Consider the following 15,705-nt stretch of genomic DNA (forward strand, 5'->3'; position numbering starts at 1 on the left):
TTCTGATTTTTTACATCTGATGATAATTGTATTAGGGATATACTCAGAGACCTACATTCTTACCTTTTTGATTTTTCCATATTCCAGAGCCAAGATAAATTTTTTGGAAATGAGATAAATGATGGTATGCTAATTAATTTTCTAAAATGTAAATATAAATTGCCTTCAAAAGTTTCTGATCTTCCTTGTACCAGTGTTGTGAGAACAGGATTTTTAAATTGTAGATTTTTTTTTTGTTCACAGGATGATCTTGTTGATGTAATTAAAAAACTATCTTGTCATGTTTTTGGATTCTGTGAGACTTTTCTTACAGACCCAACTCCTCATGTTGGTTTTCCTGGATATCAGTTTACTTTCAAAAACTGACTGACAAGGCGCCAAGGTGGTTTAGCAGTATTAGTTAAATAAGTTATCTCTTTTTGACACCTAGCAAATTTAGAAGGTTCTCATGAGGAAATGCTTTTTGAAGTAATGGTGACTGAAATTAGTGTTGGAAAAAGAGATATAGTTTTTTGCATAGTATACCATCTGCCTTCTTGCCCAGTCAAGTCTTCCCTCTCTAAACTCCATGATTTTTTGCATGAACCTTATTTTCAAAACATAGATGTTATCCTTTCTGGACATTTCAATATTGACCTTCTAGAAGCTTCAAATGAATCTTCTGTTGATTTATTGTCTTCTTGCTTTTCTGCATATCTGCACCCTATTTGCCTGATACCTACAAGAATTTCACCTAGTTCTGCTTCTCTCATAGATAATATTTTTACATCTTTACCAATTAAAGCAAATTTTGCTGTTTTAAGTGCTATATCAGATCATTTCCTGTTGGTTTCAGATTTAGCTTTTATTTATAAAATACCACAGGTAAGTTAGGATTGTCAAGTATGGTTAATAAATAAATTAACATTAAAGCATCTGAATGAAAGTCTTGGTCTGTTGGATTGACAGGATGTAATATCTAAAGAGGAAGCAGATATGGCAACTGATACTTTCCTAAGAAATTTCAATTGCTGCCTTGATTCTAGTTGCCCATTTGTTACAAAGAAAATTTGCAGAGAAAAATTTCCTATAAGGTCATGGATAACCTCTGGAATTTTGGTATCAATTAAAAAAAAATCAGTTATTTAAAAAGCAGTTAAAGAATCCAACTGATTATAATATCAAAAATTTTAAATTTTCAAAAATAAATTTTAAAATTTTCAAAAATAAATTAACTGCACTGATACAATTGTCAAAACAAAGGTATTATAAAGAGTATTTTGAAGAAGCTCAAAATTCTCCTTGCAAAATGTGGTCTTCAATTAATTCTATTATAAAAAACAAAGGAATTCTATGTTTCCTGAAGTTATTAGTTTGGAAAATGGATCAACTACTAACAAATCAGAGAAGGTGGTTGATATTTTGAATATATATTTTGCTAGTATAGGAGAGAAAATTGTTCCATCAATAATGAACCTGTTTGATTCATGTAGTAATAAACATTTTTCTTCATACCTTCCATTTCCTTAAAGTGATTCAATTTTTCTTGGGCCTATTTCTCAGTCTGAAATAACAAAAATAATGTTTGATCTAAATCCAGGTAGATCAGCAGGAATTCCCAGGTCTAGTTCTATAATTGTTAAAGAAGTATTGTCTGCAGTAATTTTACCATTACAACATATAATTAATCTTTCATTTAAAACTGGGGTTTTCCTGTCTGCTTTTAAAAAAGCAAGGATAATTCCACTTCACAAAGGTGACTCTCCTGAAAACCTATCAAATTACCACCCTATTTCTATTTTGTCAGCATTTTCTAAAATATTTGAGAAGGCAATTTATAAGAGGTTCTATGACTTTCTTAAATTGTCTAATTTCTTCACAAATTCCCAGTTTGGTTTTAGGTCTGGACGCAATACTGAATATGCTATCATTGCTCTCATCCAATATATTCATGAATGCTTAGAAAGTCATTGAACTATTGTATCAAAGAAAGTCATAGAAGTATTGTATCAAATGCTTAAAAAAGCATTTGATACAATATCCTATTGCATTCTTTTTCATAAATTGGATAATTGTGGTGTGTGCAGACTGGCGTTGGATCTAGTTAAATCTTATCTTGATAAGAGAAAGCAACAAATAGATGGAAGCAATTTCCTATCTTTGCCTGTTCCTCAGTCCTTGATGGCTGGGGTACCTCAAGGCTCTGTCCAAGGTCCTCTGCTTGTTCTAATTTATATAAATAATCTTCACTGGGCTTTGACAATCCCATATCTTAGCATACATTTTGCTGATGATATGGCAGTTTCAATTTCTGAGAGGAATGACAAGGAGTTGGAGGCAAAACTTGATACTGCATTTTCTAATGTCCTTGATTGGTGTTCTTCAAATTTTATTGCTTTAAATTTATCAAAAACTAATTTCATAATTTATGGCAGAAAGTCAAATATATGCCCTTGTATTACCCAAGTTACTTCTTCAAAGTATCTATTATCAATATCTGTGGTGAAAGTGATAAAGTACCTTGAACTTGTGATTGACAAAAGCTTATCTTTTAAAACACACATTCAAAATATGCACTTATAGATTTCAAGGTATGTTGGTTTAATGTGAAGGTTGAAGCATTATTTGCGCTACTCTGCTTTACAAAGCATTTGTTTTGCTCTGATTCAGTCTAATATTAATTATTGTTCTCTAGTATATTTATGTACATTTAAAAGCCATATTAAACCAATCCAGAATTTACAAAATAAAGCCCTAAGAATCCTGGAGCTTTTTATTCCATCACCTATTGCACTTCCAAATAAGTCTTCTACAGCTTCTTTATATACTTATCTAGATATACTTCCAGTTTCTCGGCAATTTACTTTTGGAGCAGATATTTTCAAGTTCAATTATGACATTAAGAAATTACTGCCATATTACCTGTTGTTCTCCCAATCACAAAATTTACATCATTTTAACACACAACAAAAAAAGAGTATCTTCTTCTTCTTCTTCTATTTAACAGCAGGCGGTCTTTTCAGTATAACTATTTAGCCCTTTTCCTTTTGCTTCACTCTGTGGGCTACAGAGCTACTGGCTTGATTGCCTCATATTTATTAGATATATTCAGATATCTTTCAGCAGATCTTTCGACTCTAGGAGTTCAAATATAAGATGATAGATGTCGATTTCTATTCTCTGTGTGCAGGTACAGTTGGCTAGGCTCTTGGCTGATAGTGGGATTTTGTGGTTTTTGAAGTATTTTAACAGTTTACAAAGCAAGGTATGTTGTGCAGACGTCAGCATATTACATTCAAATAGGCAATGGTCAATTGTTTCATTATTCATATTACAATGCCTGCAAAGAGGGGACAGGGGAATTGAACCACTTGAATTAGAAAGCTTATATGAGAATGCAAGGAAATTTAGTCCATTTGTTCCAGAACGAATTCTGTGATAAATTTTAGAAAGATACTTATTGAGAAAGGGGGAAAGGATAGGATTAATCTTATTAAAATTAATATCTGATAGCCTCCATTGGTAAATATCTCTAATTGGGATTGGTCTCCCATTGGGCTGGTCAATATTTATAGCATTTTTTGCTATTTCATCAACCTGATGATTACCACTTATGCCAGAGTGGCTAGGAATGTACTGAAAGTAAGTTTTTATGCCACTTGAAGCAAGATTATCAATAATACTGAAACAATGATAAGTGTCAATGTCCAACTTATATGGAGGAGCTGAGGCCAGCAACTCAAGGCTTGATAAAGAGTTGGAATAGATGATAATATTATTCGAATTTTTAATCAAAGGTTGGTTTTGCTTAAGGTGTTCTAATGCCATGATTATGGCATTTAACTCAGCAGACATTATAGATAAATTATTAAATAATCTCTCTCCCATTACAATTTTCAGGTGAGGAAGGAAAACACCACTTGCAACTTTCTCATCCATTTTTGACCCATCAACAAATATTTGGAAGTGATTTTTATAGGTAATTGTATTAAGTTCTGCAAATTTTTTCTGGACAAAAGCAATGGGGGTTAAATCTTTATTCCATTTTGAAAATTCAGTATTTATTATGGGAAATGACCAATTCCATGGAGGGGATTGGGGGAAAGTAGGTACAATAGACTTTGCTGGTACAGGGAACTTCTTTTGAATATTGGCATACTCATCTGCAATACCTCTATACATGGCTAGATTTCTTAACCAATTATGTAATGTGTGTGAGCTATTTGATTCAATTTTTGTAAGATGTTTTATCAAGAGAAAGCTACGTCTCTCCCTTATTGTTGTTAATCCACTCTCCATAAGCAGAAACTTGGTGCTTGTGGGTTTCCTAAGACCAAATATGAGACGTATTATATCATTTTGTGTTGTTTCAATTTTTTGCATCTGGGTCTTTGCACATGCACCATAGACAATGAGCCCATAGTCAATATGGGGTCTTATATGTGATTTATAAAACTGGAGTAATGTTTTCTCCTTACAACCCCAGGGTGTGGAAAGAAGTCTTTTTAGTATATTTGCTTTTCTATAACATTTTTTTATTGTGTTTGAAATGTGGAGGTGGAAATTAAGTTTTTGGTCAAGCATGAGACCTAGGTAATTAATATTATTATCTTCTGGAATAGTTGTTTTCTTTAGAGATAGTTTTGCATTAACATAGTTTCACTTCCGGTAGAATTGGATTATTTTTGACTTGATGGGTGCAATAGGTAAATCTGAATGTTGAGAGAATTTTTCAAACTGGAAAAGTGACTTTTGCAGATTTGACTGTGCTATCTGAAAGGTGTTGCCAGATGACCATAGCACCAGATCATCAGCATATTGTAGATTTGTGTGGGGTAGGTTCATGTCCCAGAGATATAGGGCAAAAAGGAGGCAACTGAGGACTGCTCCCTGAGGTAGGCCTTTGGAAATTGTCTTTTGGGGTGAAGAGGCTGAACCAACACAAACAATGAAACTTTGCTCTTCTATGAAGGATTTAATAAAGGATACTAGCTTAGGAGGTACTCCAAGGTTTGCAAGTTTATTTAAAAGGATTTGGTGGTTCACATTGTCATAAGCTCCTTCAAAATCTAGGAAAGCTGCCACTAGGATATTATTTTTTGAGAGATTCATTTATTGCATTTGTTAGCAAAATGAAAGCATCTGTTGAGGAGTGGTATTTCCTGAATCCAGTTTGAGTGTGTGGGATCAAGTTATTTTTCTCAACAAACCAGAGGAGTCTGTGATAAATAATTTTTTCCATTATTTTCCCCATCACAGGTGTAATCATTATGGGCCTATACGACTCAGGGTTATCTTTTGGTTCATTTTTCTTTAGAATTGGTAGGAGGGACAAACATTTCCATATATCGTAGAACATAGAAGATGCCCAAGCCTGATTATAACAGTTTAGAAGTTCTTGTTTGTATGAAGGTGTGAGATTCTTTATCCTTGTAGGGTGTATATTGTCATAGCTACTGCTAGTTTTGGACCTAATATGATGTATTGCATTATTCAATTCCTGGATTGAAAATGGATTAGTTATGTACTCGGATCCTGGGCGTGGTTGGCAACAAGGGTTCATAGGAATTGTGGACAGTTTGCTATGACTATTTGATGTTAGCTTATTAACAAAAAGAGTTGCAAATAGGTTAACCTTTTCATTATCATTGTCATAATGGGTATTATTATGTATAAGCTCATACAGGAGTGGGTTGGGAGAAGTCTTTTTCCCACACATGTGGCTTATGACTTTATGTATAATTGGCTCATTTGTTTCTCTGGAGAGATTATTTGCAAAATTGTTCCAGTATTTATATTTAGCATCTATTATAGTCCTTTTTAGATTAGATTCTGCTTGTAATTTTTTAAAATATGTAGTAGGTGTTGGTTTTTTTATGAATTCTGTCCTAGCTGCCTTTTTTATCCTCCATTTATTTAGGCACTCATTTGTCCACCATGCTTTAGGAATTTGTTTAGGGAATGTTTTCTTAGGTGTTGTCCTGGGGATAGCATGATTAGCTGTATTTATTAGTAAAGATGTCAACGCTTCAGCATGTGTGTCAACTGTTGTGTTAGAAATGCATGAACTTTGGGTGAAACTTGTAATTTCATCATTTAGCTTATTTTGGAAAATAGACCAATTTGCTTTAGTGTTGATATATTTGGATGTATGAGATAAAGTTTCAGCAGGTTCATTTAGGGAGCAAACTATAGCAAAGTGGTCTGTACATAGACTATCAATTTTATTTATGTAAATTTTGTTCAAAAAATTTAAAGACACAATTTGTAGGTCAATTGTGGAGAAATTGCCACTTTTGGGGTTGAAATAGGTATTCAGGTTTGGAGGGGTAGCAACAACTAATTCATTATTATTTGAAGTCATATGCTCAATAAATTTACCAGCTTTATTTGCTGGTTTATTCCCCCACAAAAGGCTGTGGGCATTGAAATCACCACAAATAATGATATTTTTTAACATATTAGAATTATTTATATAATTAAAGAAATCCTTGGCATCTGTAGTTTGGCTGTTAGGGTTATAAAAGCTTATTATGTAGGTTTTTAAATTATTCAGCCAAACACTTATACCAATTACATCAACATCATTTTCAAAATCTGGAAAATTGATGCCACAAAATTTTATATTATTATTAACTAATAAAGCTACACCACCTCCTTTTCTCTCTGAAGATATATCCTTTCTCAGGATAGTATATCCCAGAGACTTAATTTGTTGATTTTGGGTTAAATGAGTTTCCTGGAGGCAAGCAATATTAATTGAATTATTATTCATAAATGATATTAGTTCATTTAGCTTATTTTCTGTGAGTGATCTTACATTCCATTGGAGTATTGATAAATGTTGTGTTGTTGATTTATTCTTCATGTGACTGTGTATCAATGTTCAGCTTTGTTAAAAGTAAAGCAAGATCTTTTTTTGCTTGAATGAGCATATCATCTGGGATGTAGATTTTTGCCAATTCTGCAATAATTTTTGTTTTCTGTAGTGGATGTATGTTCATGGCCTGAACTGCATTACAGTTTAGAATGAATAAACATAAATTTGGGGATTGCATTTTTGGTAGTGCATCCTGTTTGTTGGTTAAGGGATTGATTCCTGGTAGTGTTTCTGGTTTGTTTCTTCTTGGGAGGGAGGGCCAGGCTGGCCTCATCTCATCGGACAAGGAGGCTTGTTGGCTTGGTGAGTGCGTCGGATAGGGAGGTGCGCTCGGGGGCTTCGCAGCGGGTGTTTGCTATGGGGTACTTGAGGCATGGGGGGCGTTTGACTTGGGGGTTTTGGTTGGTTTCATTACAGGCTTGATTTGGTATCGTTGGGCAGCATTTACTTCCATTGCTGCAAAAGGGTATGGGATGGCCTTCTCTGTTGATATTTGGAGTGTTAGAGCTCTTTTCTTGTATGTAGGACATAATGATTTATTTGTAGATTCATGTGGGCCTTTGCAATTGATGCATGTAGGCTGAGTGTTGTTGCAAGTTGTCAGCTCTTTAGGATGGAAAGATTTACAATTACTACACTCTTGGAGAATTTCATTGCATTTGTTTGTTGTGTGTCCCAGTTTGAAACACTTCTGACACTGAAAAGGCTTAGGTTTGTATTCCTTGTGTGGTTTGATTTGCCCAAATAGGAATAATTTTTCTGGGATATCAATTTTATCCTTCAGTGTGAATAAGAAGGATCTACTAGTTTTTAGGCCATTAGAGTTGGTTTTTCCAAGTTGGGTAACATCCTCAACTGGGATTGTGTTTCCAGCCCTATCTGAAAGGCCTTCTTTTAACTCCTGAGTAGATATCTCTGGGGGAACATTATAAACTACTATTTTTGTTGGTGATTGTTTTGGGTTCCAATTAGATGCAATAATTGGGTTATTCAGAAGGGATTTAAGGTTAATTATTGTATCTGCTGATTTCTGATCTTCTACAGTTATTAGCAGAGATCCATCACGGTTAATATTAAGAGAGAACATTGATTTTAGCAATTTAAAAATTGCAACTCTTATTGCAGTGATCATTTTTATTTCAAAGGGGGTAGTGGGAGTAATTTTATGGTAAATTCCTAAGTTTTGGAGGGAGGATCTTGGGCAGGGAGAGGGGAAATGCTTTTAATTGGGGAGATTTTTTTCCTTTTTTTATAACTTCTAGAGAGGACCTCTTGAAACCCATTATCATCTATGGTTACATTAGCCCCTACACTTACCATTGTCCTATTCTCCGAATTGGAGCTATCATTAGAACTTTGAGATAGGGTGCTTGACCAGCCAGGATGGGTATCTTTCACTATGACACTTTCACTGTAATTTGATTTGGGATCTGGGGGGACTTTTTTTTTTGGAGGACTTCTAATCATTGCCTATTGGAAAAAGCTTTAAACACAGAAATAAAACTAAAACAAGAAGGGAAAATATATTATATCAAACCGTCTGCACTATACTATGGGGGAAGATAAACACCACAGTATAGCCCTGAGGATGTCTTGAGCAGAATTGGTTTGGTACAACTGCTAATTAGAATAGATAATAATCACAAGAAAATATATTTCGATTTTCTTAAAAGGCTGAATTCCAGGCTGAATTCAGTGTTCTTCGTTGTTGCGCTTATGCCGAATAATTCTTCTTTTTCTTCTGTATCTACAGTATCTACATTGACAAGTATAGTCTTCTTCTTCTTCTTCTATTTAACAGCAGGGTATAGTACTAAGAGATCTAAATTTGCTCCGTTTGTGTCAATAGCCTGATCTTTGGATGCTCACAAAGAACTTATTAATAAATTTTCTTCTATCCATTTAATAAAAAGGAATCTTAAATTTTGTTTAGCTCAAGATTACTTTTAAATAAGTGTCTTTTTAATAAGGCGAAGTTATTTGTTTGGTTTGTTGTACTGGGTGAATCTGGGCCTCTCGGCTATCTTCTAGTATTAATTTATATTTTATAATATTGATTTTTTTATATATATTTATTTATGGATCCTGGGCTGGCTGCTACTTTCATATTATTGTTGTGTTATTGTATCTTGGACGTCATGTTTATCTTTGTATTGTAGTGTAATTTGTTATTGTATCTTTATCTAGGCCTAGTTTTTCAAGCTTGTCTCCCCTTGGGTCTATGTCAATTATATACATGTATATATTAATCATAAAATTATTCAACTTGAAGGGTTAGATAGTTGTCATTCCATCCTAAGTTGACTTTGATTAGGATATGTTGTTCTAACTTTAAGATCCTGTATCAAAGATTAGACAGTAATTTCTAAGATTTGGGTTAAGCTTTAAATGTGTGGCCAAGATTAGGGTTCACTGTTGTCTATCAGCATAAAATAAATATTTTAAAATGATTTAGCTGTTAAAGAGTAGATTAGCTGGCCAACTGTTGGGTATCTTACTATATTATTTGTACAAGCACCTCACTTTGCTTTACCTCTTCTCCTCTGTAAATACTCTATGTAATATAGTAGAGAAGAGATTGGTATTAGACAAATGGCTTTTCAGAACATAGAGAAAAAAGAACACATTTGTATAGATTATATACCACAACATAGGCTAGTTGAAAAATCATTAATATTTTAACCACATTGGATGAGATATCATGTCAATGCTTTCATCATTTCTAAACAATAATCTTGTAGGTCTTTTATTATGTAAATCCTCAATGAGAAAATCTCACTAAAAGATTAAAAATACTGTTTTGCCCTCTCATAAAGTTAAGCTAGTAAGGAAAACCTCTTTTTGGTTTGAGCATTTTGAGTTTGTGAACATAATGGCAATACTTAAATGCATATGTTAAAAGCATACCAAGTATTTCACTGATGTACTCTGTATGTTAGAAATGTACATCTGTAGCTCTGTACATCAGTATTTCAGAATCACTAGAAAGGAATCCAGAGGGGCCAAATGTAATCAAATCTTCTCAAAGATGAGACAAGATCTTAAAATATAAACCTTAGGTTTGAGCAGTGTTATAATGATGTTTTAGAAAACTAAAACTAAGTATGCCAGAAATTATTGGAATGGAGTTGGAATTTCTGTAGCTTACTTTTCACATAGCAACCTAAACTTCTGTGACCTTGCAAAAAAAGAAGAAGAAAAGGATAAAAGTAATTTCACCATTCATATCTATTCATTTTCTGTGTATAGCCATACAAATTGTTTGATCTTTACTTTTCAGCGTTGGCCCTAAGAAGGGCTATTGGGCACATATTACTGTCTTCCCAAAGAATTATTTGCTGTACATTTAGGATCCAAATATGTGCTGGCCACAATCAATAAAGATTCAGTTTTCAGAAATAATGTCAAATCAGATAAATCTATAATGGGAAATGTATTCCCATTTTTTAAGTAAAAGCAAAACTGCAATGTACAAGTGGTATAAACTGTAATAAACTAGTGTCTATAAAAAATGTGTGGAGACAAGCCAAAATCAATGGATTCAATTTCCAGAAATAATGTCAAATCTCATTATTCTCTCTGTGAAGAAAATACTTAAATGTGCATGCCAAACAGAAATAGAGTATTATACAACTATACCAAGAAATAAATTCCCATTTTAGTCTTTTAAGTAAAAGTAAAACTGCTGGGTAAGAGTGGTATAAACTGCAATAAAAAGTGGTAATAATGGATAAAGCAATGTCCAGGAGGGGTTATTGGGTTTGACCCCCTCCCCTCCCTTGAAACTTTATGTCCAATTTGTAAAAAAGTAGGCTAATAAAAATAAATATGAACAAATTTTTAATGCATTTTGAAATTATCCCCTTTCCCAACAAAAATTTTGGATATGGCCTTGATAATGGATGTCCTTCTTTCTTTTTCAGGTAGGTAACTACCTCAAGATGTTCAGAGGTTCATTGTATAAAAAATATCCTGGACTTACTAGAAGAATAGTAACACAAGATGAAAGGAAAAAGCTAAGTGATGCAGGTAAAACTTTTTCTTTTGGACAAACAAAAACTAAAAGTAGCTGGATTTGTCTCAATACCCTGCTAAATCTTCTTAGAATTTCCATCATTGGTAGTATGCAGTGTTTTCTTGGAGCAGAGGTGTCATTTGACAAAAATGGGGGGTGGGGGACAAAATGTGTCGAAATATAAAGGGGAGTTTTTTTTTCATTCTATGTATGAAAATCCCCAAAAAGGATTTTATAATGAAAATATTCCAAAAAAGGCATTTTTCAAAATCTGAAGGATACATGCCCCCCTCCTCGCCCCCATTGAGACCACTATCTTGGAGACAAGTTTACATTATCTCATAGGACTCCCACTTGCATAGAAGGTTTAAACTTTGTTTTGATGATTTTTTAGGGCTTCTGTTGATAATCTAGTTTTCAGTATTATAATGCTACTTTTCTTAAGCTCTCAATGTTAATGCTTTTTTACAATCTAGATTAATTTGAACTTAAATTTTTGCTTTGTTGAAATTTGGAGTTAAAAAAAAAATCTTAAATTGAAGATCAAATAACCATAGACTATGAAAGTGAAAGCCAAATTGAAACTTCCTTTAATATTCAATAGTGATCATCCATTGTCTCTCACAAAGAAATAATGACCAACTTTGGTTTGATAAATCATTTTTGACTTTGGTGCAATTGACAGACTAGAGTTGGAAATATTGATTTGACAGCTTACATTCAATTGAATAGAGCCTTAAAACAATACAATTAAATTGGAATATACAACTTGAAAAATTTGGAATTATGAATCCAGTCAAAGAATGGTCAAGAATCCATGAGAAGTCTGTGATAAAAGTGATACTGAATAGACCACGTTTTTCTCCAATAACAACTTAAGTGTTTGCTTCTATTGGTGTATTTAGTTCTTTCTTTTTATTTTTCCTTGCTCCACTATAATATTTTGTAGATGGTGGGTAAATAAATCATTATTATTATTATTTACTAATCATTCACTGCTTGAAATATTAGTCTGGGTCAAGAAGCATTTAAATTCTTTTGGATCCTACATGAGGTCCATAGGGTAAAATAAGATATTCATTTAAAGAAATGACTATCACAAATCCCAAAGGGTCAAATTTGCCTTTTGGAGTCATAAAAGAAAATTATTAAAATAGCACCACAACTCAAAAACTGGCTTAACAATGCCAAAAACAACAATATCAGAAAGGCAAAACCTTTCATTAGTCAAAAAAAAGAAGAAAAAAAAAGTGTCAAATGTAAGAAAGTTAAAAAGGTAAAAACTAAAACAAAACTAAAAAAGAGTGAGATAAAAATAGCGTTCAAAAGGTTTAAAAGAGAACATATAAACAAGGGGGAGGGAACCAAATGGATACAAACTTGGCCATCACCAGTACCCCAAAAAAAACAAATAAAAAAAAACTAGAGGTTTATTTGATCAGTAATGAAGGGGACAAAGGTTTTTTCATACCTGGTGGTTAAGGAATGGATGGGGGACAAGATAGGGACAGGATCAGAAACAGTACATGGCAGGCGATGTCTGGATGGGGAGTGTCTTTTGGAGAAAACGTTCTCCATGTGAGGGTTTATTATTGCATTTTTTGCAAAACAGAGGCACAGCATTCCTCTCCTGTGCTCAAGAGTTTCCAGTTAGTTCCTTTTTAGAAGGAGTGAATATGGTACCATAGCTTCTTAAAAAAATATTCTTTGGGCTCTTTTTTGAATAGATTCAATTTTTTCGGATTCATCATGGGAGATGCCAGGATGCAAAACTGGACAAGCATATGCAAGATGCGGGCAGACAAAGGAAGTATAGATCCTTAAAGAATGGGATGCGGGGGACGTTAAGTTTATTCAAGAGCTTAAGTTGAGACATTGACACATTAGCTCTATGGACAATATCTTTCATGTGGGTATTCCACTTTAAATTAGAGGAAATTGTAACCCCAAGTAATTTAAAGGAAGAGACAGAAATATCTGGAGGGATAGGGTTGAGGAAAAGGGGTGAGGTTTTAAGAAAACAAATTGGTATTATCATAGATTTACTCTCATGTCTAATTAATGATCATTTAGTTCAAGCAAGCCAGAACGGGGAGCTGATTTAACGAAAGTAGCAAGTCCACCAAAGGGTCTGCCTCTGTTATTCAGCTTTCTAGCAGGTACGGAGTACAACGTCATGCCATCAAGTGTAAGTATGTTGATACAATGTTTAGTAACAAAATGTTCCTGGAGGAAAATCACGTTATAACTGGAGCTGAGGCTTAGCAACACAGAAAGTTTATTTGTAAATGACCCATTTATATTCTATGATAGTTGAAACTAGTCCATGGGTTTAAGTTTTTCGGGCACTTTACACTATTACACGTATGACCATTGGTCTTGAAACAAACACAAAAGGCACTTTTTTGGCATGGAGTATCAGGTGTCGATTTGTGGTCGACGGAGCCCTATTTAGAACACAGTGCATTGTTCTTAAAATTCACGGCGAGGTGACCGATCGCATAACAATTGAAGCAGCGACGTAATAGGAACACGAACTCTTCAACCGGAAGGCGTTCATATCCCACTTTCATAGATGCTTTCATAGATATATATATATATATATATATATATATATACGATCAAGATATATATATATATATATATATATATATATATATATATATATATATATATATATATATATATATATATATATATATATATGATCAAGATCAGTTCGAAACAGGAAGTAAACTTTAAATGTTCGGAACTTTCCACATTGTACTGTTTTAGTGCACTTGCGTATTAGCTGTTTCAGCGATATTTCGTCTAAATCTTCTGGCACTTGCTTAATCGCTGCGACAAAAGCAGGCTTCTTGAGGGAAATGTTGAGCGATGGTTTGGCGTGCTTAACATTTTTGACTATCTGGCCCGCGGTTTTCTTGGACCGAACCACAAGTTTCCACTCGTCGTTAGAGCGGCGTAACTCGGCTATATCGTTCGGATTTGGGCACACCTTATCGATGAATGTTTTTTGTTCATTTGGGCTTTTTAAGTCTTTTGGGGGGTTCTTAAGTATCACAGAGTATAGTGGTGAGAGGTGTTGATTGAGGAGGCTGGGGCTGGTCGGGAAGTGGCTAGCATTTTTTGCTTTTGAAACTACTGTGGCCTGATCAGACTCGCCGATGGCAGGTACTTCACACGGACTGAAAATTGCAAACTTTGGGATCAGACCATTTTGCTTTGCCGCCGTGACTAGCGACTTGCAAATATCAGTAATATTGCCATCATCCTTGGCATACGAAACCATCCGGGATTGGATATCCAACTCACTATGAAGGGCCTTTTTAGCTTGTAACACAGCATCGTGATCGAAATAGTTAATAGCACTCTTGACGATCATATCAAGTTTTACACCGTCTGTGAGTGATCTACTCAAAAAGTCCAGAACGGGGCTAAACACCAACTTTTCAGCCATCTTATTTCACTCGTAAGCAGCCACAATCCAAATCGTAATCCATAAGTCTAAGTCCAGAGACAGTCGTTCGACCGGTAATGTAATGGTGACATCACATAGTAGCAATAATAATTTTATTTAGGTCAGGACCTGTAATCCTTTGCAAAAGATTGCAAAATCTGACACACAGGGATTAAGTTCACTTAAAAAGCTTACTGGCTTGTTAATGGAATATCCAATTTAGTATAGGTGTGTTCACTTTGAACTCTGAATCTATCAGATCTATTTGAATCTTTCTTTAATCTATCAGACGTTCAATAATTGTGTATTAAACACTAAGAAAATGTACCTAAAAATAGCAAAAGAAAACAAAATTCTGCAAACTTAAGATTCAGCTGTCATAACAATCTGTTGACTACCAATTTCAAAATCTAACTGAACCTGTATAGTGTGTGTGTTCCGTTCAACTTAAAAATAAAATTCTCGACTACGAACGATGTAAAAATCTTATAGAAATTGGAAAACTGAATTCGAAATAGTTTAATCTCATTTCATAAAGATGGTACTTTTGTCAACATAGAAAGAACCGTATATATTGAAAATTTGCAATTTTATCTGTCTGGGTTTTATACCAAGTAACACAAGAGACGAAAATTAACGAACAAGAGAGTAGTGAAGAATTATGGTATACAAAGTAATATTTGGCAGGGGTAGTCACTAGTGATAAATCACTAGGGGTGGCACCGTGAATGGGTGATTTTCAGGGATTCGGGGAAGCAATTTTTGTCGGGTAGGCACATAGATTTTTGGGGAAATCTCCGAAAATTCGGGGATAGTGCAAGCCCTGCTTGATCTTCAATCAGGAAAATCGAAATGCTTAACCACACTAAAAAAAAAAAGCTCTGACTTTGTGGTTGACGCAATAAAGAATTGCCGCAAAATTAATTCAAAGTCAGCCGAACGCCACCGTCTCTGCTGGTGGCGGCGTGCTGGCGGTGTTGCGACACTTCGCGGCAGTCAACAGGACCTCTCGTTTGCGGCGTTCAGTTGATGCGCCGGCGTGGCGCCGGGGTCTACCTGTACCTGGGTGTAGGTCAGCTTAAGAGTAAAGTATAGGAAGACAAAATGTTGCTTTTACTGCTCTATTTTGAAAAGACTAAAGGGAATGCAACAGAGATTTGTTGGTGATTTCCCATGCTGAGCAAAAATATGACAGATATTGAAACACAAAAGCATAATACAGGGAAAACATTATATTAGGAAAAGATGAAAAATTCATGCAATTCAAAATAGTTGACTGCCTAAGGACGAGGTTGTTACTATGGGATTTAAGTATTAAGAAGCAATTAAGATTTACCTTTTGTTCCCACATACTGTGGATTGCGGAAAAAC

General features: G+C 34.3%; 1 protein-coding gene across 1 annotated transcript in view; it reads left to right on the forward strand.

Moving 5' to 3' along the window:
* Positions 1 to 15,705, forward strand: part of Snr1 (SWI/SNF related, matrix associated, actin dependent regulator of chromatin, subfamily b, member 1) — an 80,796-nt gene that overhangs the window by 8,183 nt on the left and 56,908 nt on the right. The window contains exon 2 of the mRNA XM_089086494.1: positions 10,783 to 10,888. Within this exon, the coding sequence (XP_088942620.1) occupies positions 10,783 to 10,888 (106 nt within the window). The remainder of the gene's footprint in view (positions 1 to 10,782; positions 10,889 to 15,705) is intronic.

Source organism: Artemia sp. Qi Xiang Cuo, chromosome 3 (assembly GCF_049724085.1).
Source record: "Artemia sp. Qi Xiang Cuo chromosome 3, ASM4972408v1, whole genome shotgun sequence".
NCBI lineage: Eukaryota > Metazoa > Arthropoda > Branchiopoda > Anostraca > Artemiidae > Artemia > Artemia sp. Qi Xiang Cuo.